Below are 26,295 nucleotides of genomic sequence, written 5' to 3'. Positions count from 1 at the left end.
AATTCCTCCATACTGTATGCATTCGCCCGAAAGCCGCTCTTGTTTTATTTAGCCTGCAGTTGACATCTTCATCTGCTTCACCATCTGCCATGACGATGCAGCCAACGTAGCAGAAGCTTTCAACGAATTCCACCGGGCATCAGTCAACAAACCGTCTTGACCTTGGTCTTGGCGATGTTGACTTCCAGTCTGACAGTGCGTGCCAGCGCGACTAGTTTGTGAGAGAGAAGGCAGATGTCATCGGCGAAGTCTAGGTCTTCAAGATGTCTGGTGAAACTCCATACGATGCCTTTTTTGTGCAGGGTCAGTTGGCTCATGACGTAATCAAGGACGATGGCGAAGAGAAGTGGTGATAGTAGACAACCTTGCCTTACGCCTGCGTTGGTGGTGAATGGATCGCTGATATCGCCCCTGTGAAGCACTGCCAGTTCGGAGTTCTTGCAGGGCGATCGCATATAGTAGGCTAAAAAATGTATCGACTTTTTTTTAGTCCAAGCGGACGAGTAATTCATCATTTCGATTTCATTTAGTTTTAGCCTTTCAGTCTAAGAGTCTCCTTATTCTGAGATTTTTGTAGAGAATGTAATAAAATTTGCGCAAAAATGCAATTTCAATTAATTTGTCAAGGCGTGTCATAGAATCTGTTTAAGGGTGATTTAGGTTAGACGGCTACCTCATGCCATCGTAGTGCTAATCTGATTAATTCGTTATGGGAGGGAAAACAATGGTAACATGTGATGCGGATGCCACAGGAAATAGATGATTACACAAAAAAAATTTGAAAATCACTTATAAATTGATATATGAACTGCTCATAGCAAAACAAAAACAAGTGAAATTTTTAAGACACTTTTTTTTAATTTAAACTTACCTTGCGCTGCTTGAAGTTCCGCTCAGCTGAAGATCGCGCGCTTTCTTTAATAATTTGGTTAATCATATTTTAATAAGTCATACAGAAGTCATGTTTCCACCACGTGCTAATCGGTGGCACGTGAATGCCCTTCAACTCAGCCGCTTGCAGCAACATTAATCCGCCCCTTATAATTGGACCGATGAGGGCACTTTAGCCCATCATTCACTCACTTGCTCGATGCTCTACTTTCGGATTGCTATATATCCACCCCATCTCTGACAAGCGAACACTCACACCAACATTGGCAAGGGCTTATGATGATACGTCCCGGATGTTGCATGAAGTGTCACTAATTCCACAAAACATATTGCACGCCTTTTGTGCCGCATGTTGCATTAACTTATTGCATTATTGTGTGTGCGATTGTGCAACAAATGTGGCAAGAATATATTGTGACAGCAACCCTGATATAAAAGATTTACGAAATCAGTTCTGATTCAATTAAAGGAAAAAGGTGAATTCGCTTGGCAGGGATGGGTGTTGGCATTTTGGTGATTTACTAAGCGCAGGTTAGCAGAAAACTGTGCACAATTGAATGTGGTTTGATACGAATATAGAATAAGGAATATTATGAAATAGTTTTTAATTTGAATATTACCTTGAATTGTCTTTGTTCATCCGCACAAATTTCGTGCTATTTAAACAGCCTCGACTTGGTTACACTTTATTAGGCATTGATGATCGACTGTCCGGAGGGTTGATTTCCTTGCATCCCTCAACTGGCTTGTATGTGTGACTTATGTAAGTATTTGTGTGTGTGTACCCTCATAGGCAAATATTACGCAATTTGTTCTATTTAATTTAATTATAATAATTTTACGCCTTGCTAACACTGTCACTGCTCGCTTTCAGGGCCCTTGGAACAGGTGAAGAGATTCACATGACTTTTTATTGTTTGCGGTTGTTGTTTACTAACAAGTGTTTTGGTTTCTTTTGTTTTTTTCTGTCCCAGGCGGTTGTACAAAGGGATTATCAGGTATATTTTGGTGAATTAAGAGCAAGCAAAAAAAGTTATGTCACAATTAGGGGATTTTAGATTTTTAATGCAAATTCTTGCTAATTGGTTTGCTTAAAGCAAATCCATTCTAAGTAAACAGTCACTCAAACCTTAGTTGATGCAGATATATATATATGTACATATATATTCCATATTTCCTAGTTTCCAAGTTATAATTTCATTTGTTTAGAGCTTAATTTGACTCCAGGAACGGCCAGCTCTGTCCGCCTCTGCTGATACTTGTCGCCTCCATGCGTTGGGTAGTCTCCCGCACCTACGAATTGCTTGGGGATTCCCGTCGGGTGCTGTCCTTGCGATGTCATCTCGTGGTTTGCGCAATGTGTGTCCGATCCATTCCCACTTGCGGCGCATAATTTCTATGTGAACTGGTGTTTGCCCGGTAGCCGCCCAAAATTCATCGTTGCTTATAATATCAAGCCAGAATATCCGCATTATCTTTCGTAGGCAACGGTTTAGGAAGGATTGCAATGATGAAAGATTGCTTCCAAGGTAGCAAAATTCATTTACATCTTCAAGCGGCGTGTCGGCAATTTGAAGGGCTTGCGTTTCGGTGGTGTTAATCGGCATTACTTTGGTCTTTGCTATGTTAATTTTTAGACCTGTTTGTGTTACTGCATGGCATAGCGCTTATAGTTTAGCTGATGCATCTGAGTATTTGTGCGATAGTAAATAAATGTCGTCCACATAAGCCGCAGGATATGCCCCTGCTGACCGCACACGCTTGTCGCATTACTAGGTCCAGGACTAGGTTGAACAAGAGTGGAGATAATACACATCCTTGCCTAACACCGGTTTGAACTTCGATACTACCACTTAGAGCATTTTCGTATTTCACGCGACGTGAAGCGCCCGAGTACAATTCTTTTATGATAGTGACAATTTTCTCAGCCACTTCTTTGCATTCAAGAGCTTTCCAAATTGCTTCATGATTGAGAGTGGCGAACGCTTTCTCGAAGTCGATGAAGCAGAGGTAAAGAGGCGAGTGCCACTCAACCGACTGCTCCACGATCACGCTCAAGGAGTTTACATGATCGACGCAAGAGCAGTGGGGCGAAAGCCTGCTTGTTTTTTGCGTAGTCCCTGATTCAATGAGTTGGACAGCCTTTTGTGAATTACGGGTGCTATTACTTTGATGATGATATTATTTGATGCAGATACAGGGTGGCTGATGAAAGCCGCTACCAAAAAAAAAATTGAATAACTTTTTTTCTTTTTAAGTTATCTGTTCCATTTTTGTTTTAATTTGCAGATTGATCTTTAAAATTTATTAAAATGGATAACTGGGACACGCAAACAAGAATTTGGATAGTCCGCCGCTATCACGCACTGGAGTCCGTAGTTTTGGTACAGAGAGAGTACAGGCGGATGTTTGGCGGCGATCCCCCGAGCAGATAGACCATAATGAGACTGGTGAATAATTTTGCTGAGCAAGGAACAGTCGCAAGAAAGCCTTATCATCGAAACCCACCAGTTCGGACGGAGGAAACGATCGCTGCTGTAGCTGCAGCTATACAAAGCAATCCAAGGGTTTCAACAAGAAGCTTATCTGCTCAACTTGGTGTCAGCCGACAGTCTTTGCAAACAATAATGCACAAAGATTTAGACTTATTTCCCTACAAAATTCAAATGGTTAACAAACTGAATGCAGCAGACTTGCCGATTCGCTTGGAATTTTGCCAGGAGATCCTGCAAATGGTGGAAGAAGACCAAAACATGTTAAACTGCCTTTTCATGTCTGATGAGGCCCATTTCGATTTAAACGGCAATGTGAACAAACAAAATTGTCGAATATGGAGTACTTCTAACCCACAGATACTCCACGAGACGGAATTGCATCCTCTTCGCGTGACAGTGTGGTGTGCGGTTTCTTCACGCTGTATTGTCGGGCCTTATTTTTTTGAAGAAAATGGTCACACCGTTACGGTTACTGGAGACCGTTATCTGAAAATGCTGAAAGAATTTTTCTATCCAGAACTACGCCGAAAGAGAATTCCTTTCAACTCTGTGTGGTTTCAACAAGATGGGGCAACGTCTCACATAGCCCAGACTGTTATGACAGAGTTGCGACGAAAATTTCCCAATAAACTGATTTCAAGAAACTCCGAATTTCGTTGGCCCCCCAGGTCGCCTGACCTTACTGCACCTGACTTTTTCTTGTGGGGTTTATGTAAACAAGAAGTTTATAAAACAAAGCCAACAAATTTGGATGAACTAAAACAATCCATTCGGGCAACAATTGCGGCTATTCCTGTCGCAACTCTCAAAGCAGCAATGAACAACTTTTTACTAAGATGCCGCACTTGTGTCAACGAGCATGGGGGGCATTTAAATTAAATTATTTTTAAAACTAGTTAAGCTACATTTAATAAAATTTAATGACCTTCAACTTGAAAAAAAAAATAAATGAATTCCACACACTAAAAAAAAAGTTATTTGAGTTTCTTAATGTAGCAAAATTCATCAGCCACCCTGTACAATTGTTTTGTGCTCTACAGAGTAGTTTGCTCTATTTAACTTCTCAACATAAAATACAAAAAAGAATCCACTTCTTAGTTTCAATGATACAGTTCAAAACGAGCAATTATTTATTTCTATTTTTTTTAATTTTAAGCCATTTAGTACTTCGTTGGGTATGCTTTATAACCAATTACAGCTTGGAGTCTACGTGGCATGGAGTTAACCACTTTTTTTTGTGCATTCTGGACTAATTTGACTTCACTCTTCAAGAATCGCCTTTTTAAGTTCTGATTTGTTAATGTTTTTATTATTATTTTCTTAGATTTGCCTTGAAAACCGACCGCAAATTTTCGATGACGTTCAAATCAGGTGATTCTGCAGGTATTTCAACAATGTGGGCACATTTCTACAATATATTAACCAAGTTTTTTATTATCTGTGACTTTTGCTCAGACTTCTTAGCTTAATAAAACCGAAAGTCATCTTCAAGTTGTAATTTTCTTGCGCTTTAAACCAAATTTTGTTGCAGATGTTTTAAATAAACAAATTTGTTCATTGTTTCTTCGAGAAAGGTAAAATTTCCAACCCCATTTCACGACATGCAGACTCAAACCATAACCTGACCACTGCCGTGTTTTATCGTAGCTCGTCAATTTTGGGGTTTGAGCTCCGTATTGGCTTCGCGCCATTTTAAAGGGCTGTCATCTGGTCCAAATTAATTCATTTTTACCTCGTCTACAAAGAGTACGGTTCTCCACAATGCCGGGGTCTTATTTAGATCATCACGCACAAACTGCATTTTCTTATTTCTATTCCTAGCACTTACGAAAGGTTTATTACGGGCTATTATACCATTTGAATTTGCTTTCCTCTTGCCTAAATCCTTTTTGGAGCGCTTGCTGCTGGATTTTTTTCACTTGACTTAGGCTCTTGTTGTGTGAAAGTTTTATTTGGCCTTATTTACCACACGATTTTCATGCAAACAGCTTTCAAAATATGCTGAACTGTTGACAAACTTAAAGTGTGTGTCAGAAAAAAGGAACCGCGATTATTCACGAAGTATAAAAGATATATATTAGGTACGCAACTAAGTTCCCGCTGTTTGTCAATAGATGCCGCCAGCAGTGTGTGCTAGTCGATTCTAACATAACCTAAACGTGATAACCTATTTCGACACATTAGTGATTTTGTTTTGGTATCATGGGCGGCTGAAGTGCATCGAGAGCTACAAAAAGTTTATGGAGATGCTACTTTAAGTGAAACAATGTGCCAATATTGGTTCTGTCGCTTGAAAGACGACCGTCGTTTTAATGTTGACGACCGTCCGCGTGAAGGAAGGCCAAAAATCTTCGAAGACGCTGAATTGGTGGCATAGCTCAATGAGGATCCGTGTCAAATGCAAGAAGAGCTTGCTTCAGTATTAGGAAATTAGGAGTTACCTGCCAATCCATTTCCAAGTGATTGCATGCTTTGGGAATGATTCCGAAACAGGGGACAGGGGTTCCTTATGAATTAAAGCCAAGTGGTGTTGAACGTCGTTTTTTCGCCTGTGAACAAGTACTCCAGCGGCAAAAAAAGGAAGGGGTTTCTTGATCGCATCTTGACGGGTGATGAAAAATGTATTCATTGCAGCAATCCAAAGAAAAGAAAGTCATGTGGTCTGCCCGAACATGCTTCTACGTCGTCGCCTCGGCCGAATATTCACGCTGCGAAGGTTATGCTATGTATTTGGTGGGACCAAGTTGATGTTATTTATTATGAACTGTTAAAACCAAGCTAGACCATCACTCGGGATCGGTATCGACTTCAATTGATGCGATTGCGCCGAGCACTGCGCGAGAAGCGGCCGCAGTACGGCCGCAGGAGAGGCATGAAAAAGTGATTCTACATCATGACAACGCTCGGTCTCACGTTGCCAAACCCGTTAAAACCTACTTGGAAACAATGAAATGGGAAATCATCTGTTTCGGTTGATGGCACATGGTCTAGCTGTCCAGCAGTTCCATTCATATGAAGACAAAAAAAAAATGGCTTCACCCGTGGATAGCTTCAAAGGATGAACAGTTTTACCGGTACGGTATACGAGATCTACCAGAAACATGGGAAAAACTAGTAGCCAGCAAGCGAGTTGCATTTTAATCAAAAACACAGCGAGAACTTAGTTGCGCACCTAACATTTAAACATTTTTTTTTTTACATGAAAGTATCATATGTGCAAAACTACGGGTCGCAATTACTCAATAAGCTGTGTAGTCTCCATCATTGTCAAGTATAGCCTGGCATCTTCTCGGCATGCTTTGAACCAGCTGTTCTGCGTAGCTCGTCGACAAACAGGACTAGATTTTGCGAACTTAACGCACGAGTTGTTTTAAATCATGGACTATCGTTTCGACAAGATGCGCTTTCATAATTCCCCACGCATTTATAATGGGGTTGGCGTTTGGGAAATGGGAATACCGGTCCAATACTATGACGCCATTTGCTTTTTTTGTTGTTTGAGCAGTGGGTTTGATGATGTGTGACGCTAGGATATGTTTGCCTCCTCAGTCGCCTTTCAATGGTGTTGGTACTCACATCTATTCCCTTTGTAACAAGAATTGTGCGTGCTTGGCGTAGTTACAAAGAAGGGTCCCGCTTAAAAAGTTGGACGATCACTTTATCCTGCTTTTTTGTCATCACTGGCTTCAAGCCGCGCTCGAAAAAGTCATCAACATTTTTGTACTACTTATACCGCTGATTCCACATCACAACGACCTTTTTTGATTTTTTAATTATTTTTCTAGCCTTGGCGTAAGATAATTTCGGCCCTTTCGAATGCGTGCATAAAAATCCCGCCTCAAAACGCTTCGCGTACTTCTCACTCATTTTTGTTTCGTTGCGTTTACGTTAAAGTTTCGAACGACATTAACCTGAATTAGCACTGGCGTCGTAACCCGTGAGTGAGACTATTAGGCAGCAAAAAGTAGAACGAAATATATTTTCAAGTTACAAGAAAAAAAATGGTTCTTTTCTTCTGACACAGACTGTAAATGTACAATTTCAGCTATTTTGCAATGCGACATTCCGTTTTTAAAATGCTCCTAAACTTACTTCACGCTTTTCCATCGAAAGTGCGCGGTTCTATGGTTAAAAAAACCAAAGTACATAAAATTTATCATTTCATTGCTTTATGTCACACTCACTCTACAAACTCCCGCATACTAAAAATATAATTTCGGTAGCGGTTATTTTAACTGTATCATTTAAGCTGTGGCGTGAACTCTTTGTATGTTTCTGTTTCTTTCCTCTTTTTTTGCAATGAGTGGACACTTTTTTTGTATTTTATGTTGAGACATGAAAGAAAGCCAAATAAGAAAGATGTCTACATACTCTGTTTGGTAAAATATTGTGTCATATTAAGCACTTCGTATCTGCATCAAATAATTTTTGAGTGACTGTACATTCTTGGCCGGTATTTAAGTCGGTCTACTGTGTATTTGTAGCGTCGATCATGACCTCTTTCGGTTGTCGTTAACATTGACGCGGGACCCACTTCTCTCGGCAGTCACCAACTGCTCCGAAAATGAGTCGATTCGCCGGCAAAAATCTGGTTCTAGGGCTTTTCTGCGTTCAATGGTGTGTCTTTGGCATCAAAATTCCTGGAAGAGTATTGACGAAATTTGTGCAATATTGGGTTTTACAGTATCAGGACACAAAAGATTATTTAGGTCAAAGTGTCGGCCTTTGGGCACACTACAAAAACCAGATTATTATTATAGTAATACTATCGACATTTTCAGCCATCTGGCTCGTTGGTTTTTTGCCTTTATCGGTAAAAAGTGAAAGGCATTTTCACTTTCTTGGTGCCCATCTTTGATTCGCGCTCAAGCTACACTGAGTTAACAAATCACAAAATTGTCTCCGGAACTTTTTACTTTATCTTTATCTAATGCCGTATTTTTTATACCACAGCTTATAGCTGATTTGAATTTGAGATGTGTACCACGGCTTTAAATCCAATTGTGTCTCCACTCTGTGTTCTGAAAAAGTTACTAACATCTGGTTTTCCGGTGACGGTGATAGTATTCGGACTACACTGATTGAGTCATTCAGACTATAAATACGAAGAAAATAACCGACGAATCCACGCTTCTTAGACAGTCTTTTTGCCCCTGACTTTATTCTTAACCAATTTGTTATTACACTAAAATAAAATTTAAAAAAAGCTACACATTTATCAACAAAATAAAATTTTTGCCATTTCGCTTCCACTCGGTCGTTTAACTCAAACTATGGCTATAGGGCGATACAAAGTCCCTTTGAAAAGCTGCCGGATGGAGATGGTGATGCCCCATCGCGGCTGGATGATGGTGCCCGTTCATGCCCGCATAAATATCGGCCGAGCGAGGTTTGTGCGTTGACATCGGGGCTCCGGTCAATAGCTCAGTCATGAAACCGATGTAGGTGATTGCTAGCCGCAGTGTTTCGATGCGCGATAGTCGCTTCTCGTAGGCAAATGTGGGCACCTTTCGTCTTAGTTTGTCGAACGCTTCATTCAGATTGAACATCCGACGGCGTTCGCGAATATTGGCCGCACGCCGCTGTGCCATTGATGCGACCCGTCGGCGTGTCTTTTTCGTTGGATTTCCGTTGGTTGATTCTGAGTTGTTGTTATTGCGATTGCTTGAAGAACGCTGACTGCTGACCAAACTGCTGACCTGGGAGCGTTGCCAAAGTGCTGGGCGGTGGCAACATGCAAATATATAGAAGGACACATTACAATTAAAACTCTTCTCACGTTCACTTCTTTTGACGAACTTTTGCGCACAATCACTTTTTACATACTTTTCTGCATTAAATAATTTTTGAATGCTGATATTTTTAGTTAATTTTTTTTTTTTTTGGCTCACCTAAGTCGGTACAGGGAAAGCCGGCAATTAATTCTTGATACGGCACAATTGGTGGTGGAGGAGGTGCCTCCTGGCCCCACAAGGGCTGAAAAGGTACTTCCGGCATATAAGTCGGGTCGGGATGATGTTGCATTCTATACAACTCCACGATTTCAGCGAGTTTCTACCTCGTTATAGAAAATTGAAGGAAATTCTGCACTTTTTTCAAGCAACTTTTACACTCAATTTTAATTTCAACACTGTGCTAGTTAAACTTTCTTGTCAGACCGTTTGGACTTTCACACACGGTTTGATTGGAAGTCGTAGTTGGAATGCTGCATGTCTCTGCAGTGCTCATCATTATTGTGAGAATTGCCACAAGCCTCAGAGGCTATATGCTCCTAGTGCAACATATTGTGGCAGCCATCTTTGTTGCAATAACAGCTTGTGAAAATCTTATTGGCGAATAGTTTTTCAATGATTTCCGCCTGTAAGGGTTGAAATTTATTAGTGTGGTTGGGAGACACATTAACCCTTGTTCTTGTATGGCTGCGCGGATGTGACGCGTGGATGTCGCTGAAATCGAAAACTGGTTGTTGAAAGAGCTAAATATGCGGTTTGTGCCTTTACTAAATGCACATAACAACTGACGCTTGATTTTCTTCTTCATTTATTTGAGTTGCCACGCTTTGCTCTTCCCTATGAGCGCTCCGAATGAAACATTCTCGTTTGCAAGCGACGCTTTTCTCACCGTTCTACTCTGTTTTTGGCCTTGCTAGACTACAGGGTACGACAATGAGCAAAGTACTTAAGTTGACTGGCTGTAAGCATTTTTAATCAGATTTTTTAGAAAATTTTAAGTATGCCGTTTTATACCTGATCGAATTTTGGTACAATAAAATTCAAGTTTCATTGAGCTCAAAAATAGCCTTGATTTTTTACAATTTTTTTGCTGGTGGTCTTGTGCAATTTCTCTACTTTTTACTAAATCAAATTGACATAAGATGTCGGCATCTGCTAGTTTGCGCAGCATCGACCTTTTCCAAGTGTTTTTTGGTCGCCCGCGAAAATTCTCGTGATGCCATCTGATGGTTTTCTCATTGTGTGACCTATCCATCGACATTTTCTGAGTTTGATTTGCCTAAGGATGGGTTCCTCGTTCGTTAATCTCCACAGTTCGTCGTTACTGAAGGTGTTTGGCCAGAATATTCTGCAGATGATGCGGAGGCATTTGTTGATGAAGGATTGTAGTCTCTGTGTGATGGGGTTAGAGACCAGCCACGTTTCGTTTACGTACAACAACACGGACTTCGCGCATTAGCCAAATATTCGTGGTTTAGTGCGCCTGGAGATTTGCGAACTCCCCCATACTGTATGCATTCGCCCGAATGCCGCTCTTGCTTTGTTTAGCTTGCAGTTGACATCTTCATCTACTCCACCATCTGCTGTGATGATGCAGTCGAGGTAGCAGAAACTTTCGACGATTTCCACCGGGCATCCGTCAACCAATATCTGCCTTGGGTTATTGTGGTTAACTCTCATTGGGTCTTGGTCTTGGCGATGTTGACCTCAGACTGACAGTGCGTGCCAGTGCGACTGGGTTGTCCGCCTTCGCTTGCATGTCAGAGAGTTTGTGAAAGAGGAGGCAGAAGTCCAGGTCCTCAAGATGTCTGGTAAAACAATACAAAAAAAAAATAAAATAAATGAGATTACCACCTAAGATAGCAGCAACTAAGTTTTTTGTATGTGGAATATTAAAGGTATTGTATATAAAATCAGAGTCAATTAAATGACGCTTATCACTCTCCATGATTTTCGCCCACTTTACGAAAACCTTCGATACAATGAAACGATAGCGCAATGCTCTACAACAAAGTAGTTCCCCAGAAACTTATTACCATCAGAAAAGCAATGTTCGAAAACTCGGAACTGGCAATACTTCACAACGGTATGAGGAGCGAACCTTTCACCACAAACGCTGGAGTGAGACAAGGATGCCCTCTCTCGCCATTTCTCTTCGCAACCGTCCTGGGTGATGTAATCACAAAACTCACCTTGCAAGAAAAAGGCATCAGCTGGAGCTTCTGCAAGCAACTTGAAGGCTTGGACTTAGCCGATGACATACCAATGGGTACGCCAATAAAATTAAATGCTTGTGAACTAGATAGATTATAATTAGATGTAGATTTATTGGAGGCCTTTTATGCCCTCTACTCATTACAGTACCTCATCCAGACGCAGTTATCTTATTAAGCTTAAGTTATAGCTGGTTGACCGAGCGTAGGTGCCTTTCTTCTAGCTGCAAATGGCCAAGATGTCTCAAGCTTCTCCACGCTGTAGCGCTGCGTTCAAGGAGAAGGTGCATTGTAGCCTCCTGAGGTTGGTAACAGAAACGACAAGAGTCAGTCGACCATATCCCGACCCTATGCAGATGATTGCGCAGTCTGCAATGACCTGTGAGAATGCCCTGCACATTGCTAGTTTATCCTTGGGGAGAGTTATGTGATTTTTAAACCTCTTTTGGTTGTACGCTCCGGTAAGAATTTCGCCTTGCATAGCCCGATAGTTCAGTATCAGCTAGCCTCCCTCAGCCTTAACTCTTCACTTCTAGGACGTAGCCTCTTGTTCCCAGATATGTGTGCCCTGGGACGCAAATTAGCCAGAAGCGATTTTGCGTACCTAACAGATTTAGTTTCCCGATGCACTCAAGAACCAGTGCGGACTTAATCTCACAGGATATCAAAGCCTTGAGTGCCGCCTGACTGTCGCTTAGAATGACAATTTCCTCATTCCAAAAGTTCCTGTTTAGGTTAATCTCTGCATTTAAACTGATGAGGTAGACCTTCTCTGGGAAGATGCTTCGAAAATTACGCATCGGTTCTGGGGTTGTAAATTCCAGTCCTTGTGCCTTCTGGTTGCTTCGAGCCATCTGTGCACCAGTGCAGATTACACTCCTGGAGTTTTCTTTTAAATCCTGGTGTTCTAGTCTACCTTGTCATTCAGTGACAGGACAGCAGACAAGTAGAAAAGCGCGGACTCGGACAGAATGACAATAGAAAACAATTGAGTAATAATTCTCACACCGGCCTCTTGACGTACTACTTAACGGTGAGGTCCGGGAGTATCTACCATCGCACATGATGGGGGCTTAGTAGGGTTTCAGTCCTACACCACGACCTCGGCCATAGGGATCTGGCGCTTCCCGTTCACCACACAAGAACAAAAAAGCAGTGAAGTACGTAAAGGTACAAATAAAAAAAAATTCCCATCACTCAAAATGATTTGGTCTTGTTTAGCAAAAACATTATTCAAAACCAATATTGGATGATTAATTTTGTGCCACATTGTATTTATTGGTTATTTATTGGTAGGTAGGTGAAATGGTTGAAATGTCGGTCTGGCACTCCTCATGTAGCACTAAAGCGCCGTTTTGATACCACAATGAGACCTCAAAAAGGGAGATATCTATAGCCAGCCAGAGATGTTGAAATAATGGAGAAGATTAATGGTATTTAGGTTGGCGCACTGCCCCAGGCTGTCGAAGAAAGGAGCACCCAGTGACCTCAATCGTCTAGCTGCCAAGCCCGGACATTTACAGAGAAAACGGTCTCCGTCTCTGAAAGGCCTCCACAGCTTCTGCAATGGGGGTTAAATGGTAACCCTAGCTTTACCGCGTGTGTGCCGATCATCCAGTGACCGCTAAACATAGCTTCGAGTTTGGAAATTGAATGGAGAGGAGTCCAAAGAACTTTCTGAGTCCTCCGTATATTGTAATGGGGCCAAAGCGTTTTCGAAATAACATCTTTTGTGCGCTTTACTGCGAAATAATTTGTGCAGTTCCCCTTTAACAACTGTCAGAGGGATGCCGATGACCGGGTAGGAGGTCTCTGAGGCCAATTCCCTCCCTTGCTGGCAAGCTCATTAGCAATTTCATTTCACTCTACGTTCCTATGCCCTGGAACCCAGATCGGAGAAATGTTATCTGCAGACTCAAGAGATTTAATCTCCTCCTTACAGGAGTTTACTAATTTCGTTCTGCACCATGGCGTCCTCAGAGCCTTGATCGAGGCTTGACTATGGGAGGAAATGTTAATATCTCCCTCGCTCCCGCGTTTCCTAAGCATTTTGCATGCCTGCAGGATCGCAAAGACTTCTGCTTGAAACACACTATTTATTGCAATTTTTTTAATAATTTTGTAGTAAAATTCAAATTTTAAATTATTTGCAAGTCAGTCAAATTTAAATGAGTTTCAATGCTTTAGATATGCATTCACTTGCACGAACAATAAGCCAACTTCACTGCCTTGCCTTTTTGCATATGTATTGGTGTGTACGTTAGTCAATAAGTGTCAGTGGCTGAGTGGCAAATAATTCTAAATTAGGCGCAGTCATAAACTGTATTTATGACTCCAAAGTTGACATCGAAATATGGTTTACTGTCAAATACCAATTCAGGCTCTTTGTCACTGATGGTGAATAATGGCAGTGATTTGCGCACATACGTTTGTACATGCATAGGTGCACTTAAATGCACTGGTGTTTGCCTGCGGTGAGACATTGTGGCGATGAACTGAATTGGCTGATTACGCATATTTGCCGAACTTAATGCATACGCGTGACTTTCGGAATATTAAAATTTGCATGCATTTCATATGCTCGTACATCTTCACACACACTCTTACCCCATTGGCAAGTCGGCATTTTAATATATGCGCATGCAAGTGCAAGTGTCGATGTGTGTGTGCGCTCATGCGTTTGCGCTGGTAGTAAACACTCACTTGCACAAATACGCGTTTAAATGTAAGTGTAAATGCACGTAATTTGCTTGGCCAAAGGCGCCTGCAGGCAGGTCAGCCACACATGAACATCTTGACCCAGTAAGGCGCCCTGATGTATGCTACGTGTGTGTTTGCCTGCAGTCGCCAATGCTGCTATTGTAGTGTTGAGTCAGTTAGCCATGCAAGCGGAAATCCTTCTTCCGCAGTGCGTGAAGTGTTGCAGCAATGGCATGAATGTTTTGCTGCTGCTGCTGCTGCTTTTATTGCTCAAATGTTTTTCTCTTACGGAAATTTTGTTTGGCATAACACAAACTCCAACACCACAATCAGCATCTAAGCACACCAACAACTTCATTTGCTGTTGCAGAAACAAAGTCTTGTAGTTGTGGCAGTTCGGACTACGATTGATGGAGTAATGAATTGCTTGCAGATTAAATTCTACATTGGAATTTCCTAGCAGCCGGGAATGGAGCATGAAAAGTATAGCCTGCCTCTACTGCAAAAATAATTTTCCTAAATAAATACTATATCTGTACGCGCTTTGGTACATAGAGCACTAAAATATCATATCGATTGCTTGTGCTTTCTCCGAACCTGTACATACACCCATACCCGCATGTGCCTTGAATGCTGTCGGCCATCCGTTCAGTGCACGCACATCACTCACTCAGTAGCAAATCTTCAATGCAGCTTTCATTTATTCTACTACTAACACTTAAGCTTTGTTTATGGGCCATTGCCATTGCAGGACATGCAGGTATAAGTACTGTCAAACGCTACCTGTGACATAGAGACCTCTGCTTGGCCTTAAATTGCCAATGTTACACCAGTCAATGGGCGATGACAAACGATAATGACAGGAACATATTATCATTTACGATGCTGGCAAACATTTATTGCCACATAAGACACACGTAAACAAAGTCACAAACTGACTGACTGGGCGTAATATCACATCGGCATTTGCTAAAAGGCTTTAGTCAAAATAATTTCGAGAATTCATATAAAATCGATTGGCTGTCTTTGGAAAGCTATTGACACTGGCACATTTCTATTCTGAATAAGATTCGCCTAAAAGCGTACACACAGATAAACTAAAATAGAATTCTTCTGTTACGCAGTGAATACCTTTTATTGTCTATTGAAATTATTTATTATGAATTGATTCCTAATACTATGCAATGGCGGCGCTAAAAACTGATTGGGAAAGAGGCGATTAAAAAAACTTGTGCTTGCCGAAATTCCCTTTCTTATTCGTGTGTATATTTTTTATGTTGTTTGATTTATTTTATTAACAATAGATTTCGAAAGTTTCTGGAGAAAGTTACTGGCTGATCAGATTCTGACACACTCGTCATTAATTTTTAACGTTATTTGTTTCAGTTTCGTGATAGAAAATTCAAATTTGAATAGGTCGAGCCAAGGAGCACCAAGAGATTTGGTGGCTCCTAAAACACTCTGGCTGAGAGTAGATAGTCAAGGAGGGAAGGAGAAAAGTATCAGAGAAAGAGATAGGAAAGAATAGAGACAGAGGCAAAGGTAGTTAGTCCAGGGATAATTTTGCAGGTTCTTTGGCAAATCTGTAAATATCCTCCAGTTTTAGAGAACGAATTTTACTCATTCTCACGACATCGGAACCCAAAACTCGTAGCCGTGCTCTAGCAAAGGCAGGACACTCCCAGAGAAAGTGCTCAGTGCCATTCGCCTTTTCCAAGCAAGTCATATGCTGACCCCATGGGTTGTGTCCTGTAATAATACCGACTATCACCCGAATGTCTTTCCTTCCAAGTTTTAGTAAAAAGTTTGACAGTTTTTTGTTCGGACTTGTCACAAAACACTTTGCAGTTCTGCAGTGTTCTAGACCGGATCATAACTCTTTATGTAGATTGCCTACATAATCGCTGATCCAATTCATGATTCCTGCGACACTGTTCCCGATTATTGGCGCTGGCCCTTGTGGGGAAACCACTGATCCACGGTTGGCCAATTCATTGGCAATTTCGTTTCCTTGAACACCGGAGTGTCCTGGAACCCATATAAGTACAAGCCTGTTCTGTCTTGCAACAGAATTAAGCTTCTTCTTACATTCTTGAACAAACTTTGAGGTTTGCTTCGCGTTCTCCAGAGTCTTTAGTGCAGCCTGACTGTCACTAAAAACTCCAATCTGTTTCCCGCTCCATCTCCTCTCGATTATCCATTCGGCTACTTTCAGGATGGCTTTTAGGGCAGTACTAGAGGTTGTACTAATGGCACCCGTAATGCATAAACATATACTTGTTTGCAGCATGTATAGTTCCCGGAGTGTGGACTTAACCAGGCTCCGTCTCCACCAAACCACAGAGGCGCAAGTGATGATTGGTCTGATAAGTGTTGGGTATATCCATAGGACCACAGCAGGTTTCAGACCCCAGGTTTTACCAAAGGCTCTGCGGCATTGCTGAAAAAGCCTGTGCCTCACAAGTCAGCTTCTCATCCAAGATTACTCCTAGATATTTAACTTCATATGAAAGACCAAGTGTCACACCTTTCAGTGTCGGAAGACTAAGTCCATCCAATTGCTCTCAGAGAGCATGGAATATATCCATTTTACAATGGTTTGATAAACTCCATGTTGTTCGGCAGAAGAACACGTTGAGCCGAAAGTGACGTTATAAAAAGCCCCTTCAATGTCCACGAACACGCCCATTGTGTACTCGTCAGATTCGTGATAGCAAAAATAGATTGAACGGTCTATCTTCACTAATTGAAATCGCTGCAGTGTAAATTTGTTTCATTATTTTCAGTAGTGTAACATCCATTCTCGGCGGCCACCGTAGCCGAATGGGTTGGGGCGTGATTACCATTCGGAATTCACAGAGAGAACGTTGGATCGAATCTCGGTGATACCAAAACTAATAAAAACATTTTTCTAATAGCGGTCGCCCCTCGGCAGGCAATGGCAAACCTCCGAGTGTATTTCTGCCATGAAAAAGCTCCTCATAAAAATATCTGCCGTTCGGAGTCGGCTTGAAACTGTATGTCCCTCCATTTGTGGAACAACATCAAGACGCACACCACAAATAGGAGGAGGAGCTCGGCCAAACACCCAAAAAGGGTGTACACGCCAATTATATATATATATAAAATACGCTCCTCTAAGTTTAGGGAACGTAAATAAAATACTTTTGTGCGTATTTTGGTTAGGCAGTATGTCCGCTTTATTTGAAGTTAATTTAAGAACTTCCAACTAAATTTACATTTCTGGGTTTTTATACAAAATATTGATTACATTGAATATGTACCAGACGCTTACTCGGCATAAATATGTAATTGCAAATAAAAGAATAATTTCCTGTTTATTGATTTAGTGAATTTTAACATATTACTGTCGACGTAGCTATTATTAGCTTTTCGGTCAACAGCTAGCGTAAATATCAGTCAGCAATTATTAGTTAATACAATGTAATTTGCAAATATTAATAAAGAGGAAAACAATTTCCTGTCATAGGTGGGCACTTTGCAGTAACAGTAAAAATGCAGTAAATATAATATAGTATTTTACTGATATTGCAATTTAATTTTCATTACCAGTAAACTTTTACTGATTACTGAAAAAAATTTGCAGTAAAAATATTTTTTTACTGATTACTGAAAAAAATTGCATTAAAAATATTTTTTTACTGATTACTGAAAAAAATTGCAGTAAAAATATTTTTTTACTGATTACTGAAAAAAAATTGCAGTAAAAATATTTTTTTACTGATTAATGAAAAAAATTGCAGTAAAAATATTTTTTTACTGATTACTGAAAAAAATTACAGTAAACTTATTTTTTTACTGATTACTGAAAAAAAATTGCAGTAAAAATATTTTTTTTACTGATTACTGAAAAAATTGCAGTAAAATTACTATTAATATAATTTGATTTGCTATTAACTATTAGCCTTTCTTAACACAAGCATTTAAAAATTTGCATCGCTGAGTTTTAATTGAAAACCAAGTGTAAAAAGTTTACTATTACTTTCATCCCCGAAGTCAAACAATATTTTTTGAGGTGGTTGAGGTAGAATACGAGTTTTGGCACAGGCTACTTTTCCATACTTGACCACATACTTTTCCATACATACCACATAGACTGAACGAATATCAAAACCAAAATCGGAGGCTGTGTTGGTGAAGCCGGTATAGGGCCACAGTTATGCTGAAATCCTCAAAAACATACGCAAAAATACCATGCCAGACGAAAACACAACGTTGAAAGGCATAAGAAGAACCAAAACTGGCGCTCTTCTACTTGAATTCGAAAAGGGGAAAACAGTTAACGCTGATTTTTTGAAACAACTAGAGGAAACCGTAAAAGCGGTCGGTTCCATTACAACTCTCAGACCAACTTCAACTGTAGAGATCAGAGACTTGGATGCCGTCACGGAGAAGAAGGAAGTTGATGACGCTGTGAGAAAAATGCTAGCTGGCACTAATGAAAATATCGATGTTAGGATCACAAAACCTAATCAACGACAACAAGTACGGGCTTATGTTACTCTCGCTATTGAAAGCGCAGAAAAGCTGCTTAAGCAAACTAATATCAAAATCGGATGGGTTAGTGCAAGGATGAGAGCTAGCACATCTCTGAAGCGCTACTACCGGTGCTTTGGTGTCGGACACCTTCAATCAAACTGTAAAGGACCAGACAGAAGCGGAAAAGGTATATGCATCCGATGTGGAGAAGCTGGGCATAAAATGAAAGAGTGCACCAAAGAACCCAAATGCTGCCTATGCACTTATGCCAATCGCAGCGAGACAAAGCATATGCCAGGCTCGGGCAAATGCCCGATGACAAAAGAACATGCCAAGACAAGATAAAATATGATTATACTTCAAGCAAATATGCACAGAAGTAAAAACGCAGACCTGCTAATGGAGCAGATGGTCTTAGAAAAAGGAGTTCAAGCAGTATTGATAAGCGAACAATACGCTCAATCCGAGAAAGCTTGGATCGAAGACGAGTCGGGAACTGCCGCTATCTGGCTGCCTAGGGGCACCAATTTCGTAATAACCGCGAAAGGATCAGGCGATGGTTTCGTCTACGTTCAAAACAGCCAATTCACAATGATAAGCTGTTAGCTCACACCGAACGACAATATAGTTGAATTCACCCGGAAACTGGAAAGTATTGAAGACAAAGCCCTTAGTTTAGAGGGACGGCTAATAATAGCGGGAGACTTCAACTCAAAAGCAACCGAATGGGGCTCGGCGACAACGAACTCAAGAGGTAGACGAGTGCTGGACATGGCAGCCAGACTAGGTTTAGTGGTACTCAACACAGGAACGACTACGTACCGAAAGCCAGGTTGTGAAGGCACAACACCCGACGTAACCCTAGCATCGGAAAGCATAGTCACCTTTACTAAAGACTGGAGAGTCCTGGAAGATTACAATGGGAGTGACCATCAATACATCACGTTTTGCATTGAAATGGAAAACCAAAGAGTACGTGAAAATCGAAATAAAAGTACACGCAAATGGAACATTAACAAACTAAACCCAGCGACGCTCCTTGCAACTATTGACGAAAATAAAACGACGATCTGTACGAATAGTACAGCAAAAATACTAGTCAAGACAACAATGCAATGCATTAAGATAGGTTGCAACGCATCTATGCCTAAAATAGGTAAGAACAAAAAAAGAAATGCTGTATACTGGTGGACACATGAGATCGCAGAACTTAGAAATATGTGCATCCATAAGCGTAGAAAGTATACTAGAGCCCGAAGATTGGGCCCGGCGATAACAGAATCCGAAGAATATAAAAAGAGCAGAAAAGAATTGAGGAAAGCTATAAACCAAAGCAAAAAAGACAAATGGGAAGAGCTACGAAACGATCTTAACAATAACCCATGGGGGTTGGGCTACAAAATCGTTATGAAAAAGCTAGGGGCCAAATCCCCTGCTGCTGATATGGAAACCGAAACGGTAAGCAAAATAGTCGACACACTCTTCCCAAGACACTGTGCCGAGAGGAAGGAACTCGAGTACGAAACAACGGAACCTGTCCCATTCACAGAAGAAGAACTTATGGATGCTGCAAAAGCAATGAAATGCAATAAAGCGCCAGGACCTGATGGCATAGTTGCAGAAATATTGAAACTATTGGCAATCGAACGACCTTTTTTGCTGCTAAACATGTACAACGCATGCCTAAAAGAAGGAATTTTTCCAGAAATATGGAAAAACCAAAAACTAGTACTAATCAGTAAGGGAAAGGGAGACCCAACATTAGCGTCTGCTTATAGACCGTTATGTATGCTGGATAGCGCAGGAAAACTCTTTGAGAAATTGATAAAGCATAGGCTTAGCGAAGCCGTAGAGAACAGCGGCGGCCTCTCCGACAGGCAGCATGGTTTCAGAAGTGGCAGATCTACCTTAGGAGCCATCCAAGATGTAATAACTAGCGTAGAACATGCCCAGGCAGGTAATCGATACTCCAAACGTTTAGTATTACTAGCCACACTGGATATCAGAAATGCTTTCAACAGTTTAAGTTGGGACGACGTAATTAAAGCCTTAAAGGTAAAATTCAAGACCCCGAGTAATATATTGAAGATTATTCGCAGCTATCTAAGCAATCGCGTGCTCTTATACGAAACGCGAGAAGGGTGTAAGACCAAACAAATAACAGCAGGTGCGGCCCAAGGATCAATACTCGGACCTGAACTTTGGAATATAAGCTACGATGAAATCCTTCGAATAGAGATGCCCGAGGATGGCATTTGGTGGGATACGCAGATGACATTGCGGCTGTAATAATCGCCCGGAACACTGACGAAGCCAAAAGAAAGTTAAATCAGGTGATGATCCGAGTTCAGACATGGCTAGAAGACCATGGATTAAAGCTGGCCACAGAGAAAACAGAGCTAATCCTTCTAACGAACAGACGTATCCCATTAGAAGTAGACATACAGGTACTCGATGCCACTTTATCGACAAAAAGAGTGGTCAAGTACTTAGGAGTGCAATTAGACACAAGGCTAACCTACTGGGCGCATATAAACCATGCTGCCACAAGAGCTGCCAAAGTAAGTGGCATGTTAAGTAAGCTCATGGCAAACCTTGGAGGTCCAACGCAGAACAAGCGAAAACTTTTAATGGACACGACGAACTCGATCCTCTTATACGGATGCGAAATATGGGCAGATTCGCTTAAGGTGCAATGCCGGCGGAAAACTCTGCAATCTGTGCAACGCACCTGCGCTCTCAGAGTGGCTTCGTCATATAGAACAGTATCTGAAGCAGCGGTGTTAGTTATCAGCGGAACCATCCCTATAGATATTCTAGCACAAGAGCGCAAACGGAGATGGGAGGCAAAAAACACAGAAACCCCAGTACTACGCCTCTCCGATATTAGAGTCCAAACACTTACACTTTGGCAAGCAAGATAGAACTCTGAACGGTATGGTAGATGGACAGCGGGACTAATACCCGATCTAAAAAAGTGGGTAGAAAGAAAGCACGGTGAGGTTAACTATTACCTCACACAGTTTTTGTCCGGGCATGGGTCCTTTCGCAAGTATTTGTGGCGAATGGGTAAAGTGAGCCAACCAAACTGCATATATGGAGATACTGAGTATGATGATGTGGAGCACACCTTCTTTGAATGCGAGAGGTGGAACGTAGAGAGAACAGGTCTACAACGAGCTATTGGTGTATTTACACCTGAAGAAATTATCGACAAAATGATGATAGACGAAGAAAAATGGAATGCCGTCACAAATTTTGTAGAGGATATTATCCGAAAAAAGAAGCGAGAAATGGAAAGTCATGCTGAAGAGCATTGAGCATAGGTTTCTCAAAACAGGCGACCCTGGACGCAGGGTGAGTAAGTAAGTGTCCTTCTTAGGACGCCGTCTTGGCCCTCTACCTCGAAGCAATGCGGAAGCAGTCCCGGGGTGGAGGGAAAACTCCAAGAGAAGAGGGGGGATATTTTTAGTGGATTCACCACACACGTAGGAGCGACGGTTACTATATGGTGCGAAGGCATTTTTAACCCAACCTCGCCGCCAAAAAAAAAAAAAAAAAAAAAAAAAAATACTTGACCACATAAATGTTGAACATTTTTTTAACTTCCTCTTCTGTTTGCGTTTTAGCTGTTTCTAAAAGAGCTTTCACAAATCGCAACTTAATGTTAGGGACAGAAATAGCGGCAAAAACAGCATCCCAAGCGTCAGGCTGAATCAGGAAGTACTTTTCAAATCTTTTAAGCAAAGCTTCATGCATTTTTTTTGCTACTTTCTGTTAAATACTTAAAACTTTTAGGCTCCAAACGACGCATTTTTATTCTTAAGGACACTATAGTGGGTATGAAATAACCAAAATACATGGTCTTTTCACCTCTACTCTTTCTATGTTGTATAGATATGTGTAGCCTGCAATAAATATTTATTGGCCTGTTTTTTTCTTTGCATCTTCATCCAATTCTTTTGTTTGGATTGTACGACAGTTACAGTTAATGGGTTATTATTTTCTTGTTTAGGAAAATAAGAGAAACCAAAAAAAAAAGAAAGAATTATTGAGTACATAAATGATTGAATTTCGTGATGAGAGCGTATTACATTTTGACTTCCCATAAACAGTAAATATTATACTGATAATGCAAATCAAATTATATTATACGTAATTTTACTGCAATTTTTTTCAGTAATCAGTAAAAAAATATTTTTACTGCAATTTTTTTCAGTAGTCAGTAAAAAAGTATTTTTATTGAAATTTTTTTCAGTAATTAGTAAAAAAATATTTTTACTGCAATTTTTTTCAGTAATCAGTAAAAAAATATTTTTACTGCAAATTTTTTTCAGTAATCAGTAAAAAAATATTTTTACTGCAATTTTTTCAGTAATCAGTAAAAAAATATTTTTACTGCAAATTTTTTTCAGTAATCAGTAAAAGTTTACTGGTAATGCAAATTAAACTTCATTATCAGTAAAATTTTACTGATTAATGCTATTTGTAATGCAGTAAATTTATAATGCAGTGTGCCCACCTATGTTTCCTGTTTACCAATTTATTGCATTCTACTTTTAAGTCGACACAGCTATTATTGGCTTTTGGGTCAATAACTGGCGTAAGTGTCAAGTCAGCGATTATTGGTTGAAGAATTAACAAAGCGCGTGTTAACTTATATAACATCCATTCTCCAGACTTGGCGTACTCGGATACCTCGAACAACTATTTATTCCCCCATTTGACTAAATGGCTGACCGGACCAAACTAGAATGGCATTGGACGACTTGCATCAGCCGAAAAGGAGACTATGTGGAAAAATAAAAAAAGGTTTACCCTTTGTAATGAAGTGAAGGGTGATTTTTTAAGAGTTATAAGAAAATTCAGAAAAATGCCTGAAATTTTTATTTAAATCAATAGTACAGTAATTTAATGCTTGAAGATTATTTCATGCAAATGCTGACCGCGACTACGCTTCAAATGGTCCATCAGCTTAGTCCAATTTTCGCATACTCTTTCCAATGTTTCGGCCGGTATCTCACATATAAATGCTTTAATGTTGTCTTCCAATGCGTTAATTGAAGCAGACTTGTCTGAATAGACATGAGCTTTAACATAGCCCCACAAAAAATAATCCAAAGGCATTATATCGCACGCTCTGGGTGGCTAATTGACAGGTCCCGAACGTGAAATAAAATGTTCACCGAACTCGCCTCTCAACAAGTCCATTGTTACGTGGCACCGTCTTGCTGAAACCACATGCCATGCAAGTCAAGCTCTTGCACTTTGGGCAAAACAAAGTTGGATATCATTTCACGGTAGCGCTCACCATTCACAGTTACGTTACGATTCGCAGCATCTTTGAAGAAGTACGGTCCAATGATACCCCCAGCCCATAAACCGCACCAAACTGTGACCTTTTCTGGATACATTGGTAGCTCTTGCGATTCTTCTGGCTGATTTTGATCCAAAAATGAGCTTCGTCGCTGAACACAATTTTTCGATAAAAAAGTGGATCTCCGGCCAACTTTCCAAGAGCCCATTCACCAAAAATTCTGCGTTGCGGTAGGTCGTTCGGCTTCAATTCTTACACCAGCTGTATTTTGAAAGGCTTCACACCTAAATCCTTTCGCAAAATTTTCCACGTTGTTGAGTAACAGAAGCCCAATTACTGGGAGCGGCGACGAATCGATAATTGATGGTCATCATTAACACTGGCCGATACAGCTGCGATATTTTCTTCAGTTCGCACTCTACGTAAGCGTGTTGGTTTGATGTCCAATAATGTAAATTTGGTTCTAAATTTAATCACAATAGCTCGAATAGGCGCTTCAGTGGGTCGATTAAACTGACCATAAAATGGAAGAAGCGCGCGATAAACTTTCTTAACAGAACAAGAATTTTTATAACAAAATGCAATGCTTTGCAAGCGTTGTTGGTTTGTAAGACGATTCATGGTTATATTATAGACCAAACTGAAGATGTTTGACAGTGAAACAAAACACGAAACGTGCGTCAGCTGTTTAAACCAACTGTTTAAAAAGATAATAGCTAAAAAATCACCTTTTAGTTTTTATTTTGGCACGGGTTTTTCAAACGATCCTCGTATCCTACTTTAGGGACTGAGTAGAGCTAGCGGCAATCATCAAAGCTTGCTGTAAGTAATACACGCATTAAAATAATAGTTTTTTGTGGTAACTTCAGCTAAAGGACTAGAAAATGAATTCATAAGCAAACTGCACAACTCGCCAAACAAGCAAATAAAAAAAAATCGATAAAAGCTAAAAAATCGAATATAAAAACCAAAAGTTTTGAAAGTATTCATCAAGGGTCTTTTTTTCCTTGTTCACTCCACTCGGAAGCACAAGGCCTCGAGAAGACTCAGCCTTGCGTTGGTTTCGTTAATCTATTTTAATTTCTGGCAGGGTAGGTGCTTAGCCTGCCGCTACCAGTCCTAAATAGTGGGAATACCCACCTCTCGTTGCTTAGGAGCAACGCCTTCTAACTGTTCAGAGCGCCATCTGTGTCTAACATTTTTCTGGCAGAAGAATCGCACAGACGGTTGAGGATTTCGCTAAATTTTGGTGTGTCTGCGCTATTACCGCGATTGCCCGCTTCTTCTTGCTGGCGCCACTGATGCAATGTGTAACTGTGTATTTTTTCTTTGTTTTTGTTTGCTTGTTTTATCAGCCACAATGCAAGTAGTGAACTGATTTTGTGCGGGAGTAAGAATTGGAAGGATAAGGTTTTTGAGTTTAAGGAATGGAATTTCTTTTCTGTTTGTTTGGTTTTAGAAAATAGGAGAGTAGATAAGTTTGGGCCTCAGCAAGACTCAGTCTTGCGTTGGTTTCGTTCATCTATTTATCGTAAATCTATCTATTAGATGCTATAATATTGGGAATTGCCGCATGAAAATTTCACAGTATTTTCTTAAAGCACTATACTTTTAAAATATTGAAAAAAAGCATTCTTTAGTTTAGACCACCGGGTGCCCTTAATTTAAATCGGCAGCCACCGAAGTCAATGGCACACTTAGGCTAGAGATGGAGGCCGTTATTTGACTAGAGACTGACTAACTACTCCCAGAATCTCATATGTTCTTACAATCCATCCGATATTCCCCTCATAATTTAGAGTGGTTTAATATACCCACAATTTTTTTAAACTTTCCTTTGAAGAAGTGCGCTATGAGCACTCCGTTGACTTCCTGTCCTCATACTGCCCACCCTTTGCTAATTTCTCGTTCAGTTTCGCCCGCTTCTGCCTTGAGATATGATAAACTGAGGTTTGTTCCCCCTATACGCGTATGATTCCATACCCAAGAGCAGTGGATCCAATTCTGCTCTGTTATTTTCTATAGAAATCAATGACAGTCCAGAAAGCTTCGTGTAAATTTAATTTTATATGGCGATGATTAAAATAAGAGCTTATGATTTAATCACGTAAAGCGAACGTCAACAAAAACTATGCGTATAAATAAGCTTTGTTTATTACTTTATTTTATCTTCAAAAGGCAAACAAAATAACAGAACTTACATAAATATGGCAATAACCTTTATCGCCAGCGAAAAACTTTACTCCCTTAACGCCTTCAATCAGCAGCGAAATGAATCTGAGTTGCAATTTGTATGCGGCCCTTCAACTTGGGTGGTGGAGCAGGTGGCACAGATTTGAATTGCAGTGAGCAATAAAAGATCACCCCTTGGCGCTTACAATGACGTTTAGAACATTCACCTGCGTGCATCAGCTTGTGACACTCGCTTGATAGACAATCAACTGGCG

General features: G+C 40.5%; 1 protein-coding gene across 1 annotated transcript; it reads right to left on the bottom strand.

Annotated features, from left to right (window-relative positions):
- Nucleotides 1–8,636: 8,636 nt before the first annotated feature.
- On the bottom strand, nucleotides 8,637–9,515 carry LOC129236295 (protein Fer3). Its single transcript, XM_054870595.1, has 2 exons — nucleotides 9,278–9,515; nucleotides 8,637–9,105 (listed from the first exon to the last, which is right to left on the bottom strand). The coding sequence occupies exons 1-2, from the start codon at nucleotides 9,408–9,410 to the stop codon at nucleotides 8,648–8,650; spliced, it is 591 nt and encodes a 196-aa protein (XP_054726570.1). The 5' UTR covers nucleotides 9,411–9,515; the 3' UTR covers nucleotides 8,637–8,647.
- Between the last annotated feature and the right edge of the window lie 16,780 nt (nucleotides 9,516–26,295).

This window comes from Anastrepha obliqua, chromosome 1 (genome assembly GCF_027943255.1).
Source record: "Anastrepha obliqua isolate idAnaObli1 chromosome 1, idAnaObli1_1.0, whole genome shotgun sequence".
In the NCBI taxonomy this organism is placed as follows: domain Eukaryota; kingdom Metazoa; phylum Arthropoda; class Insecta; order Diptera; family Tephritidae; genus Anastrepha; species Anastrepha obliqua.
Note: the sequence above shows the minus strand (reverse complement) of the source record. Positions and strands in the feature narration are given on the sequence as shown.